The sequence below is a fragment of the Phasianus colchicus genome, chromosome 3, assembly GCF_987193195.1.
Source record: "Phasianus colchicus chromosome 3, bPhaCol1.hap1.1, whole genome shotgun sequence".
In the NCBI taxonomy this organism is placed as follows: Eukaryota; Metazoa; Chordata; class Aves; order Galliformes; family Phasianidae; genus Phasianus; species Phasianus colchicus.
The window spans coordinates 88,309,992-88,324,863 of NC_143438.1; the positions used below are offsets into that span (position 1 = coordinate 88,309,992).

General features: G+C 35.5%; 1 protein-coding gene across 3 annotated transcripts in view; it reads left to right on the top strand.

Moving 5' to 3' along the window:
• Positions 1–14,872, top strand: part of KHDRBS3 (KH RNA binding domain containing, signal transduction associated 3) — an 82,104-nt gene that overhangs the window by 41,213 nt on the left and 26,019 nt on the right. For 2 of the 3 annotated variants that reach the window (XR_004166646.2, XM_031591253.2), the window contains exons 5-7: positions 1,160–1,299; positions 7,961–8,071; positions 9,491–9,683. Coding sequence is in view for 2 of the 3 variants with exons in the window: in XM_031591253.2 (XP_031447113.1) it covers positions 1,160–1,299; positions 7,961–8,071; positions 9,491–9,683 (444 nt within the window). In the remaining variant the exon portion in view is untranslated. The remainder of the gene's footprint in view (positions 1–1,159; positions 1,300–7,960; positions 8,072–9,490; positions 9,684–14,872) is intronic. The other variant, XM_031591255.2, reaches the window with a different exon arrangement.

Genomic DNA, 14,872 nt, shown 5'->3' on the forward strand with positions numbered 1-14,872 from the left:
ATCTTTGTATTCACATTAGAATTAATCTTCCTGTGCAGCATTATTTTAGAAGTTCTTCAATGAAAGGCTGCCTTATGGTCTTTTGGTATCTGTATGGTACATAAATGTAACAAAAATCAGATTTCTGGTATGAGATTATGATCTTTTGATTTCATAACTGAATTGTAAAATCAGTAGAATTTGGATAAACCTTACTTCTTTGAAATGGAAAGATTTGCAGAGGATAAGAGCAGTTTTTACCAGAAGCATCACTTCATTCTTCTTAAAGTACCTATAACTATTTTGATACTTAGTGTATATGTATAGATACTGAATAAGGTCTTCTCTTGATTCACTTCACCGTATTCATTCTTTGGCTCGTCTTAAGTGGAGGGAAATGACAGTAAAATGTGTTCAGTTCTATAGAGTTAATTGTGTTATATCTTAAATTCCAGTGATGTGCTGGTTTTGGAGGGTGGCAAAAAGTCCCATGAAAAGACTCTTGTGGGTCTGAGAAATAGTATATTAATTCCATGTAACTGACTTCAGGTTTCTTTTCTGTAGTCCTTGAGTGAAGATTTGTACTGAATAAGAAACAAATTTGTCTTCAGTTTATTCATCCTTGCTTATTGTAGAACTGAAGATTTTGGAGCTCTTTTTGAGAAAATGGTGAACATTTGATTGAATTTCATTTTTTAGTCTCTCCTTAAATTCTGATTTTAATAGCATAGGTGGCTGATCTATTCCTTCTTCATGGGGGGCTGTTCTGAACTGTGCATTTCTTCTGTACCACATTGCAACACTACGCAATAGATGTTTCCTGCTTTTAATGAGCTATCCATCTTAAATAACTACAGGCTAGATCTCAGCTCAGAGTATAAGACCTTGATTTTTCTATTTTATTTTCACCTGTCGTCTACAGCATTTTAACATTCACATTTTAAGTGATAAAACTATCTGGAGGTAATATGCAGTAGGGAAGAAAAACATGACCTGAGCACAAATTGCAGTTAATGCATAGAATTCTTCTAGAAATATGCTTACAGCACACTTCTGTGTATTAAACTTCTCAGTGGGAAGTTTAAGAGAAAGTCCTTTTCAGATCTTTGTTTTGCTGCTTGTAACTTGGTATGGTGGTTGAACAGTTTGCTTTCTCACCCTTTACCCTCCCTTGTTTCAGGACTACAATGATGAGATCAGACAGGCGCAGCTTCAAGAGTTAACGTATTTGAATGGTGGTTCAGAGAATGCAGAGGTTCCAGTAGTTCGTGGAAAGCCATCTATTCGAGCAAGGGGAGTTCCGGTTCCTGCTTTGACCAGGTAGATGTCGCAGCTGCAATGAAATTTCATTTGAATGTGTGTATTTTAAGCCTATCCCTTCAAACGTTTAAAAAACAAAACAATCTACTTAATGTACATCAGTCCCCCAAAAATAAGAAGAGAGAAATTATTTCAATTCTTCAAAGATCATCTAAACAGTTTAGGCTGAATTTATTGATTAACAGTGGTGCTGAAATTTGTCTTATGAAATTTGAATGATACACTTTAAGAAGCAGTGTACATCATACAAGTTGTTCAATCTTCCTGTGGTTGTTCGCTTAACCGTTAACTTCCAGCTGCTCCTTAGGCACATGTAGGGATGATGTCTTGGCCCTGTGGAGCTCACAGCTTTTTAAAAGGTGTTCTGCCTCGACTTACAGATTTCAGAGTGATTTTTCTAATCTATGGAATATACGCATTCCTTTTCTTTACTGTATCACAGTCAATTTTCAAGATCGTGATTAAGTAGTCTTACAGAAATGTTGTGGAGATAGAACTTGGATTTTGGCTTCTCTTATTGGAACGTTTTACATTAAAAGTAACTTCTGCTTGATCCAAGAATAGGCAAGTTTACTGCTTTTTTGTTGTTGTTGTTTTTGTTCTTCTGGAGATGTTTTGTTTTCACTCTGGAAACCCGCTGTCTTTGTTGAAGCTCTGGGAATGACAGCTTTAAGTCCTCTGGGTCCCAAAGTGTGAAAGCAAAACTAAGTGAACTCTGTAACAGTTTCTTTCGCAGGAGATTGTGACTGCTGCAGCTAATGCAACAGTTTTCTGTGGTGATCTGCTTTCTTTATCATACCACTGCAGATCTTCATTACATCAGACTTGAAACTTACACTGTAGCTTCTAAAATAGTTTTCAAGTAGTGTTTTGAGGTGTTCTGTTTTAGTTAGAGCATGTTACAAGAAGTACTGAGAAATTATTTCACTTAAAAAAAATAAGTAAATCTGTTTATAGTTCTGTGTGTCCCGACAATGATTGTTAACATAATACAGAATGCACCTTAATTTAGGGAATTTACAGTTGGGAGCATCATGTAAGAATATAACTGCCTTCTGTATAATAACACAAATTTGTTGCTTTATTCTTAGTCAAGTACTGTTAAGTAAATATGTGTATTCTCCTTTTTATTTTAATGATTCTCAAAGTAGTGGTAATTATATCTTGAGGTTCCTGTCTTTGCCACTGTAATCAGCCATAAAAAAGTATTGCAAATCAAATCTTATTTGATTCTGGTAATTTTTGTTCAGTAGCTTGTTTTCAACTTTTCTACAGATCTCTATCAGAACTCTTACAGATACTGAGGGCTCAGTACAGACATTTATGTTTTTCTTGCATGTTTTCTCATTCCAAATGTATCCTTAAGCTAGTGTTTCTGTGATACTGAATATGAGTAGCTTGTTCTGATCTTCCATCTTTCTCACTGAAGTTCCTCATAACTAATTTCCTCTGTAAAGTATCTAGTACATACATACTTAATTATCTGAGAATTTCAGTATAATAACAAGTTATCACTACTTCCATCTTCAGTAAATTATTTTTTCAAGCCTCCTTTTTTATGCAAGGCATGCATACTGCTCTCTCTCTCTCTCAGTTCTTTGCAATTCATTGAATTGGCATGTTCTTGAAGTATCTTCAGGGTAAATGTAAATTTTATTAGCATATGACTTGGAGATGGCAGCTAAAAACTGTATTTGTCTACTTCATTTTTCATATGATCTGAACAAAACAGTAAGATTTTTGTGGGTTTTTTTGTTCTTTAAGACTTTCTTTAACTTTAGTTCTCCTTTTTCCCCTTGGAAATTGAAGCTTTGCTTTTGCAAAAAAGATTACTTGAATGAGACTTACAATATCTCGGTAGCAATGGTACTACAACCACTGGGTTCAAGATCTCAAGCTCTGTTGTAATGCTGCCATTCCTTTTAGCACAAGTTGACTTCAGTCAGTAATATTTTCATTGAAGTAAGACTTTGTTAAAGGCTTTTCCTTCCCATGTTGAGACAGTTTGAGTTACAAGCATGTGTGAGACCTATAAGAGAGGCTGAAGCAAAGCTTTCAGAATGAGAAAATTTACTTGCATATCTTCAAAGTAGTAGGCAGCCTGAGAAGACTTCTAAAATTAAGTCTGAACAAAATCAGTTCTAACCTCCCTTTATAATCTGCAGAATATTTTTACATCAATCTTAATACTTGCAACATCCTAATGTGGATATGATAACTGTGTTAAAGTTCCCAATTTATTAAGCCTTTTTATAATACATAATTCACGAATAGTTTCACTTGAATACTAATTTTTTGCCTTTTTACTCCTTATCAGACATCTTGAAACTGGAAATAACGTATCTTATCAGGTGCCTTCTTTTATGACAACTTGTTATATGTATGTTTAGCTCCATACCAAAATTTCTCTTTGTAGAAATTAATGTCTTGTCCTTTCATATAAAATTCTAGCTTGTGCACAGGTATACCTGTATATGGTAAGTCATTTCTTAATTATTTTTATTTCACTGTTTCTGGATAGTTCCAGGTTTTCTTGCCTTGATATTTTTTTTTGTGACTACAGAGCCTATACTGCTGCCTGGGATTGTTGTGATCCAGGTCAGCACCTAACACTTAGCTTTCTTGAATGTCATGCAATTGGACTCAGCCCAACAACCTAATCTATCCAGATGCCTCTGCAAAGCTTTTCTACCCTCAGCCATATTAATGGTGTAAAGATGAAAAGGCAGAGGAAGCCTTGCTTTCTGGGGGGGGGAGCTGGGTATTGAAGAGTTCAATAATTTGGTGCTCACACTTAAAAATAACATAATGGAACTCTTACTTTTCAGATGTCTACTGTAAAACCTAGTCAAAATTACATATTTGAGGAGCATTGATTGTAGCTGCCTATGCTCAAATAAAGAAATACTTCAGTGCCTTCTTTCAAAATAATGCTACACTGGTTGACTTAAATTTAAAATATTGCTGATGCATGGAATTCTGAATGTTAAAATTAAGGAATTCCAAGCATTTAGTCTCTGAGTAATAACGTTTTAGGAGGCTGGTCCTAAATTTCACAAGCATTTTCATATTGGATCCATTCTTATATATACTTCCCACTGTTGTTCAGAGATACTGAAAAAGAGCTTCATAGCTCTTTTCTTACTAATTTAATTTGTTTTTACTAAAAATACAAAAAGTTACAAACTTGAGCTGTGATTTTGTAATTGGAGTTACTAACTCATACAGTCATTGAGTGAAAGGAGAAGCTTGTAATAGCATCCAGTGTGTAATTAGGGGAAAAAAATGTAGCAGGGCTACAGCAGGGCTGTTGCCAACGGAAACTGGTAGGACGTGCTAGATAGAAGCTGACTGTAATGGTCAAGGGCAATAATTACTTTTTGTAAATAAATCATAGAAATTATATAGGACTACTATAAAGTAGTAGTGATTATAAAAATCATTACTTTATTACTTGTGAAGACAGAAGAGAAATGTTTAAATAGTTGTGTACTTAAGTTGTATGAGCTGATACAATGCTACTTCATTGTCAGTCAAAAATTATACTACTACCTGTGAAATATCTCCAAGTCTGATAATAGTATAACCTGGTTTTCAGTAGTATGAGTAGAGAGAGTGCTTTTCCTCCTGTCAAACTCTAGAGCCAAAAAGCAAAAGATAATAAATTAGAAGATTCAGTGGTCTAGTTATTTTTATCTGAACACAGTGAGGTGCACTTTGGGATTTTCCTGTAGTAAAGTTATGTAATTACTATACAATCTGTACAAATAGTGCTGTAGCACAGTGAAACATTTTTCTGAAAGGCCTGTTCTTTCATCCTTCAATGCATTTGTAACAGGAGATTAAGAAAATTGCTTCATATACATTGTTTTTTACTTGTAATTTTTTTGTCATGCTAAATTGCAAGTATAAATAATTTTTAGAAAGGTATTATGGGGTATTATTCAGATTCCAAGCAAATATTTTTCATGACATAGTGAGCGAATTATGTTACTTTCACACATTATTCTGGAGTGCAGATCAGTGTACCAAAAAAATCATATGTATATTAAAGTGTGATGTTTTGTTTAGTTTAGGCCCTGGGAATAGGACTGAAGGACTTTTTTCACTGCAAAATCTACAAGTTAATTTAACAAGTTCTAAGAATAAAATGAGTTCTTACTTTAAACACCTAAATTTACATCCTCATTAAATACGCAGGTTTTTTTCCACTGGTTTCACCACTGCCAGACTGATACAATCTGGAAAATACAAACCAAGCTGATAATAAAAGTGGAACATTAATGTGCTTGGCTGTAGTGATGCTTTAGGGCAGAGTATGTCTTTGATAACAGGACTCACTGGCCTCAAGTGCACAGACTATCACTTTTTCTTCAGAATACGGCTGGAGGTCATGTTCACAGCATCTGGCTACAAGCTATGTTTTGCTGCGTGCTTAAGTACTACTTTTAACTGTTGCAGAGAGTCCAGTAGATGATACAGTTTATGTATGTGTATATAAATGTACTTAAGGTGTAGAATTTTCTTCATCCAGAGAAATGCAAGGGATTCTGGTTAGCATATTAATATTCAGGAGTAGAGTTTTTCTCGTAAATGTGGCAAAATAGGCACATTTTTGTCTCTCCTAGTGCTTGTGTGCTGCATGTTTGCAGAATCATAAATCTGAGTAATTACAGACAATGACCATTTTTCTTCAGAGGCCTTCCTTGAAAATCAGGGAAACTTTTTCATTGTGTGTGACTGAACACCAGTACAGGTTGCCTAGAGGCTGCGGAGTTTCCTCCTCGGAGATCTTGGGAAGCTGCCTGGAGTTGATCCTGGGCACCGTGCTCTGTCTGTCTGTGCTTGAGCGAGGAATGAACCAGATGGACACAGAGGTTCCTGCCAAACTCAGCCATTCTGTGATTCAGTGTACACACTTTATAGGAGCAGTCGTAGCAACTCAAACTTAAGGCAGTCTGGTTTAACATGCAGTCCTTCTTAATTCCTGTCCCCTTGTTCTTACCTTGAAATTGATTGGTAAATATTTCTTTACATAACTTCTTTTCCGTTGTTGGTTTCTAGTGGATTCTGTCACATTATGTTGTCCTCAGTTGCCAATTGTACTCTCAAGTGCCTTAATCTACTTAATTTTTTCCTATATTTAAGTTGTTCTGTACTGTCCTTGGCAAATGAGAAAACAGAAGGGTAAATAAACACAGCAGTGTTACAGTTCTATTTATTCACTATTAATTTACACACGCACGCTAACAGCGCCCTCTTAGTTTTCTGCTTTGAATTTTGGTTGCTATTTTTTCTTTCCTTGACATTCAGTTTGGCATTCAGCTCCAGATTAAGGAGCTAAGAATCTGAACTCATATTACAGTTTGTACAAAGATAGTACAATACTATACTTGCTTTATATGTTCTGTAACTTGTTTCTAGGACAGTTGGCTGCAGCATCCAATGCATTCCCAGTAAGAGAAGTCTCTGGCTTTAGAACTTTGTCCATTCTTTCTTGATTGTGTTGCAAAAAACTTATGGATGTTATAGCTAAATATCTCTGTATTCTTTGCTGATGATTTCAGACTCTTGGCAGCTTTCCTGATTCCAGAGTGTTTGAATGACTTGTAGCTGTTTTAGGCTTTTCAAAAATGCCTTAACCTGATGTGCTTTTGAGTATTTTAGACTTATTTTAATGGTCTCTGTCCCTCAATTTCAAAGATAGTTTTAGCTTTTCAAGTGACACTTGTTTAAATACCTCTCCTTCTGCTTTGCTGAACTCCTTTTGCTTTCTCTAAATCCTTTTTTTTTTTTTCTTTAAGTAACTGCTGTGTATTTGGTGTGACTTAACATGAGATATACTGGAATTTCTTCCCATGCTGCATGTACACATTTTGCTCTTATATATTTTTAATCTTTTCAAACATAATTTATATACCTTTCCTTTTTTAAATTAAGCAATAGTAGAACTTGTGTTCTTTTCTGTAAAGACATGCAAAGATTGCTGTTCAAGAGTTTCCTCTGTGTTATATATCAGTTTCTGTTATTACTCCTGTCAGTCAAACTTCAGTTCCTGATATCTTCTCTAGTTTCCTAAAGTTAGCTTTTTATATCATACCCTGATAGGCTCACTCTGCATGGATGTAATTGAACTCTTCAGTTATTGGGTTTCTCATCTCTGCACTTTTTATAGTCTTTCCTAGCCTGGTGCAGTTAACATCCGAGTGGTGTAGCCCAGTACTGTACTTCACAGATTGTTCATACATGTCTCAAGAACTCAGAAAACCTATATAAAAATGTTCTTCTAATATAAGTATGATTTCCACCATCACTACATCAATTCTGTTAACTTTTTTGAAATGAAGAAGATACCTTTTAATTGTGTATCTGGTGTTATAATATCTCTCCAAGAATAAATTGATTCAGGCTCTATAAATTGTACTTTTTTCTTCCTTCAAATGTTTTTCCATGTTTTTCAGCATATCCAGTTTCTTCCTTCTTTCACTTATACCCAACATGAAGGATGCAGTGAAGAATATTGTCTTGCAATTCTTGAGTTTTTTAACTGACTTTTTTTTTAAACTTGGTATTGACTATTGTCTATGCCAGTAGACTCATTTCCCTTTCTTTGGCTTCGCTTGGAAAGTGTCACATTTGCTATTTCTTTATATTACTTCAGCAGGCTGTGTCTGGGAACATCACTGCTCACCCCTGCCCCCACTTCAGTGAAGTCAAATAAGCAGCTGGTACCCTGTCCTGAGGAGGCATTCTACAGATTAGCCAAAAACAAGTAATAAGCACAGTTTTAAATCATTTACTCTCTGTGTTTTGATCAGTAATTAGAAGCAATTAGATGCTGATTTTAGCAAGTGTTTACATTTCTGCATTCTTTCACCATTTATGTAGTTTTTAAAATAAGAATTCTCTGCTAAAATAGTACTTTTTTTGATAAGTTTATTAAATTAAAAAAAAAAAAAAAAGTTATAGTATGACTTGGGTTGGAAGAGACCTTAACTGGGAATCATTGGAAGTAGAAGATCTTTCTGTAATTTAATTGAAATCTTGAAACTAGATCTGGATCTTATTCTACAGTATTGGTGAAGTTGGAAATAACTACTGATATCAGGACAGAATATTTTTATCCAATTACTGCTCTAGAAATTAGATAATTGTGTGTAGAGAAGGTAGTGAAGAATTTTTGTTCATTTTCTTCTGTGTAACTGTTATATTAGACAATAACGGTCTTAAGTCTAATATGCCTACAGAGCACTCATTTAAACTCAATTATAGTAAATGGGGGGAAAATGGACTCCTTTAGAAAGGAGATGTCTATTAGTAATATTTTAGATATCCTTTTGAAAAGAGGATAATTGATGCAAACTTGGCAAGTTGTGCTTCTAGGGGTCTACCTTTACTATAGGAAGACAGGAGGGAACTCTACCTGTAAATGGGTCAAATACTTCTGCAAACTGTCCCTGTTTGTCTATGATTTTTTACTTTAGTATGGAAATGTAGAATAATTCAAATATAGAATTGTTGAAATTAATGGGCTGCAAGTTAACCTCTATTACTCCTTCAGAATGTTTTAAAAAATATATGTATATACTACTATTATTTCTTGTCCTTGAATACATGTCTAGGTTATGTCCAATTGAACACTTCACACATTTATTACATGTCTGAAAGTTTTGTGCAACAGCTGGAAATCACTTCTTTAGAACCAGAAGAACAATAATTTATTCTGACCCATTCAAGCTCTTGCATGCAGTGTGATCTTTGGATTGCATTTTGGAGCTTGCTCAGGATGAGAAAGGCATTGGTACTGATTCCTCTGTGCAGGATCTGAGTATGAAATAGCTTGACAGGTTCAAATTAACTTGATATTCTGTGTTTGTGATTTCACATGCTGTAAATCAAATTTTAGTGAAGATGATTGATTCCAGCAAATTGAGTGTTTCTTTGTATGTGATCAGCAGAAGGAATGGCTCAAACTACTGAGAAGTTCATCACTGAATCATATGACTAGTTTTTAATCTTCCAGCATTTTACTGCATAATGCATTTAATTGAATTAAAGCATATAGAAATATATCAAACTAAAATGGCTCTTTCATAATTTTTGTCTGTCTGTAGCAAAGCCCGGTTGTCATGCTGTTGTGGGAGGGAGCTACTGTGAGAGAAATTTATGTAAGTAATTGATGTATTCACAGGGGCCGTGGAGGAGTGCCTCCACCACCTGCAGGAGTACCGAGAGGGGCACCAGCGCCCAGAGGAGTGCCTCCCAGTAGAGGACCAGTCAGTCGTAGCCGTGGACTTCTAGCACCCAGAGCGAGAGGAGTACCTCCACCTGCAGGCTACCGGCCTCTTCCACCACCTCCGGCACAGGAGACGTATGGTGAATATGTAAGTTGAGCTGTTCTCAGAGCTATTGACATGAGGTGTTTGGATTTTTGAAGGGATGGGCTAACTACCGCTTTAGAACCCAAAAGAACCTCTTCAGTTAATACCTAATGAAGTCTTACACCCAGAATCTATGGAGAGTGTGATAATCTTATCACCCTCTTAAGCTTGAACTGTTTCATACTGCTCAGACTTCAGGTTTTATGTAGTATCGTAAAGACATTTACAGTGCATTCAGCAAAATATTTATGTAGTTCTTAAATCTATTAGGTTTCTTCTTTAAAAAAACTTAAGAACCCATGTTGTTGGTAAATGTTTAATTCCGGACTTAGGGTAATTTCTGTTCTTTAGCCCAAAGCCGTGTTTGTAGCCGTAGTACTTGCTCAGTGATTAGGTAATTAAAATGGTTTTATGAACGCTTCAGAATTGACCCAGAGAACTTTACCACAATCATCCAATGCACAATCATCTCAGTCAGCCTTTACATATTTGTCTTGATTTCACTGAAGTAAAAATTAAGCATAGCAGAATACTTTGTACATGATTGAAAATTACAGTTATGAACTGTAAGGGTAAATTTAATTTGTTCTGAACTTACAGAATAGTGGGATAAAGAAAAAAAGATTGTTAAATCAAAACTGTAGTAATAAAAATGGGTTGTCTTTAATAGAAAACATTTTCAAGGACAATACTTTTCATCTTATATGTATCTTTAAACTCCATGCGCCTTTTTTACAGCGTGCTCTGTTGTCCAGGCTTTGTATCTCTTCATTCAAGCTTGCAAAAACAGAGCTTAGGAGTTCCAGAAAGTGTGTATTTCTATTCAGATGTCTTCCCCTATTTTATGAAAACCTTTCTTCTACCTACCTTCTATGTTACCACAAAAGTTTCAAATCAAATCTCAACTGTTATCCATCAGTCAGAAACATGAGGTTCTATGTACCATTGTTTTGTGGGGATACAAGTTTAATATTGCTAGTATGAACACTTTTTCACATACCTGAACAATAAAGGATAAACTAGTGTAGTTTCTTAATATTATGAGAACTTCTTAAACAACTTATCCAAATGTCCGTTGGCTATATCTGAATTAACTGTTCAAGGTGGTTAATGCAAGTAGGCAGTTATTTCATAAGACTTGGAAATCAATTAGTCCTGATAGTCCTTTCATATCATTTCTGTCTATTTCTAGACCATGTGTAGTAGATTAAGTGGCGGTTTGGTAGAAAGTAAACCTGATTAATTTCTTACTTTTTAATACCTGTATGTAGCAAGTGTATGGCATGGAATTAACTACTGAACTGCTATCTTTTGACAGATTAGGAAATACATATAAAAACAGTGCTTTGTTATACAACTGCTAAAAAAAAAACACAAAACCCAACACATTCTCTGAAACTAGATCACTTATCTTTCAAATATCTGAGCAAGGGTAAATACATTATGCTCTAACTGATGAAGCAGTGCAAGCAGATTCATTTTAAAATTATCAAATTTTGCACCTCCTTTGTTAAAATTGAGCTTTGCTAGAAAAGTCTGATGAAAACATGAACCATTAGAGTACTGTATGTTGTGTCAATGCATGATACTTCATCCATCTGTCCAATTTTAGCATATAATCAAAGGGCCACAACTGTATATTTTAGTGAGTAAGGAAACATGATTAGAGTCCTATTTCAGTCTTTGCTTACTGATTGCTGGTAAGCATTAAGCACTGTTTTGCAATCCTAATATCCAAGCTAAGTAAGGTGCCACAGTTTGCTGAGAGGACAATAGACAGTAGATATGAGTATCATTAGGAAGCTATTTAAGCAGCATCTGTGGCATAGTTTCTGAACCCCAGAGAGCCGGATATCTGCAGAAGTTACAGAGCAGCCTTCGAAACATTTCTGTTGTGGACTGGAATGTCTACAGAGATCTGTGAAGGTTTTCAGTTCCAACGGATCTCTACTTTGTTCTCTTTCAAACAGTGTGAAACTGTGCAAGTTTGGAAGGAAACAAGCTATATAGTGGATGAAGCCTTCAAACACTTGATTCTGTAATTCTGTAATCTAAGATGCAGAGCTGTCAGTACATAAAATCTTTGCCCTTTTCTCTAATATACTATTATGTACACGGCGTGACAGAAAATGGGGCCATCACTGAGTCACATGAACAGTTAGTTTCTTCTTTATCGCTCCCTTTAATGACTTATTTCATAGTCCTTAACACATCAGACCAATGAATCTATAACATCTAACTGTAATTTACTCAGTTCTTCCTCTTATCCATCCTAATCTCTCTCCTATCTTCCATTACTTAAGAAACTATCTGTAAAAATAAAATCAAAATTGAAAATACCTACAGTAGTCTGACAAATCTGAAGGGTTAATTTTGGAGGCAGTATTTCACACTAGGGAAATGATGCCAGGGACAAAGACTCTGATTTTGACATGGATGGTAGTTAACGTGGGCTCAAACTCAACAGGAATAGATAATCTGTCCCACGTTTGGAGCACTGGACTTAACTCTTACAGAAGGCTCTACATAGAGATAGACCGCCTTCATCGCTCAGTCAGCTTTCTGAGAGGCCTACAACGCTCTTGGATACAGCATGTGGCCTTCTCTGCTGAAGTCACATAAGTACTGGAATAGCAGCAATATCTGCACTTTTTTTTTTCCAATTCAGTATAGTTTTTTTCCATTTTTGCCAGTCTCACTACTGTATCGCATTAAACCCCAAGACCCATTTCTCTTGGACTTCACCATATTGCTAGTACCATGATGAAGTTTTTGAAGCTACTAAACCACAGCTCCTTATCGTCTTGTGTTAACATTGTCTTTTTAATAGCTGTAGCATCAGTTTGTGTGATAGGAAAAATTCAGGGCTCTGCAGCCAGCCAGCTTTATAATGGCTGTTCTAATCTCTCTGCTCTGGTGTGATAAACTTTCTCAGAAGGCTAATACACCTTCCGTTTCTAAATCCTCATATTCTTGGGTCAGGAGAAAGCCTAGTATGAGGTAGAACGATGTCCAGGATTATTTTTATAATACTTGGATAAGGGAAAACATCCTAGATGGTTGCTGGCTTTATTTAAGCCAGATAGTCTCAGGGATGCTGTTCTCTTAATCAAGAGTTGCTATATTTACAGAACCAAACATGCAGTATCTAAGTCAAAATATTTGTCATGTATTTTTAAGCTGCCAATTTATTCCATGAAGATAAGGAAGAGAAATTTTTTACTACTTGGAGATTTTAATCTTTTCCACAATTTTCAATAAGCACATTACTACTTTTTTTTTCTACTGTTGATTTCTTAATATTCAAACACAGGATAAGAATGTAACTGTTCTATCTCTAGTACTGTCTAGTAACGTCTTCTTTCCTGTGTATTTTGCTGTTGTTTTCCCATTAGCTTTAAAACTTTGAGCCTTTTTTCCAAATTAGTAACGCAGCAGTGTAACTGAAGCTGTTCAAGATTAGATTTTTATTTGCTGCTATTCTCATTTCACAAAAATGTTTTGCAAATATTCTCTTTCAATTCTCTACTGCTTGAATACATTTGTTGTGATGCCATGTCAAGTTCTTTTTTTAAATGTGTTAAATGAAACTTGATATTTACCTGAACTGATAATCAGTTCTTAGGCATTAAATATTGAACTTTAAGCATAAATTTAAAGCACATTGTTGAACCGAAAAATAACTTGGTAATCAAGCAAGTTATGGACAAGACTTGCTTAAGCACTACTTTGGAAAACAGTTCTGAATGTCCTGCCTTGTGTGTGGGAGTGTGTGGATGGTAGAGCTTTAGTCCTGTTTCTGGCAGTTTACTGATGCTTTCTTATGTTCAGGCAAGGGTTACCTTAGTGACACATTTCCTAATGTCACATGCACAATGTTTAGCAGCTAGAGTTTCAAGTAGAATGCACTCTCATTGAAACATTCTGTAATAAGAAACTGAATTAAGACAGAACATCTAACAGTAAGAGACCTGGGGAGCCTTTCTAATGTTGAATAAATTGTAACTTGAAAAAGAATGTTGTGAACAATTTACAATGATTGTAAATTGATTTTTTTTTTAATTTGAAGACGCAGCCTTCTTCAAAGAATTTATAGAAAACTTTGATGTTTAATAGATGCTGATAACAAACTTGAAAATCTAAATTTTATATTCTGTGTTCAGCTATCATCTGATTCTGGAAGATCCTAAAGCTTAGAAATTGCTAAGGTTTACAGTTTCTGAAGCATACACTTGTGGGTATTTCCAGAAATATATTGCTTTTACTGGTGCACAAAGAGGTGCTTCAGACTGAATTCAGACTTGAGCTTTTAATTGTCATGCTAAGTCTATTCTACAAGACTATACTCATACTACAAGTTTCATTCACTATAGTAGTGTGAGGCTATGCTCATACTGTTCCCTGCAAGAAATGGGAAAACTTAAAGGATATAATAACATTCTGGATAACAAGATCTACACAAAAAAGATCAGATGTAATGCTATAAATCTGACTTAATTGAAAGCTTGGTTCCACTGAAAGCAGTGGAAGGCCTTCAGTTGAGATTCCTGTTGCAGATATTCACATTTCCTCAGTTCTCTCTGGGGAGCATGTGCTCTTCACCATGCTGCTGGCTGTCCTGGCATTCTCAGTGTCATGAGCTGTAGTTTCCGTCCTTTCCATTTTGGAAAGAACTCTAAGAATTCTGTGGGAAGATTAAGGGGAAGGAGGAGGTGGGGGTGGTTTGTTTACAAGTGATGTTTGGCTGGATGGCTAAGAACAAAAGTCTAGACTCAATTTCACAATCCAGTGATGATTATAAAATATGTATGTATCCATTAGTGAAAGGAATGAATGCAAAGCCTTAATGTTTCCAGGTGAGAGCCCATTCAGCTGATCAACCTATTTTGTTAGTGCATCTTCTTAGAAAGTTTATTCAAATTCTCTCAGGCTTAATCTCCAGCATTCAACTTTAATTCTCCAGATGCTGAGTTTTGGCTGTAATATCAAGTCCTTTTTCCTCTGAAAATGACAGAGGTAATGGTGATGAGTTTAGAGCAATGAGCGTAGGAGCGTATGCATCAGTTCCTAAAGAATTGTTCATACCACAGTCACAGAACCATAGAATATCTCAAGTTGGAAGGGTCCTGTGAAGATCATAGAATCCAACTCCTGGCTGCACGCAGAGAGTGAGACACTGTCTGAGAGTTAAA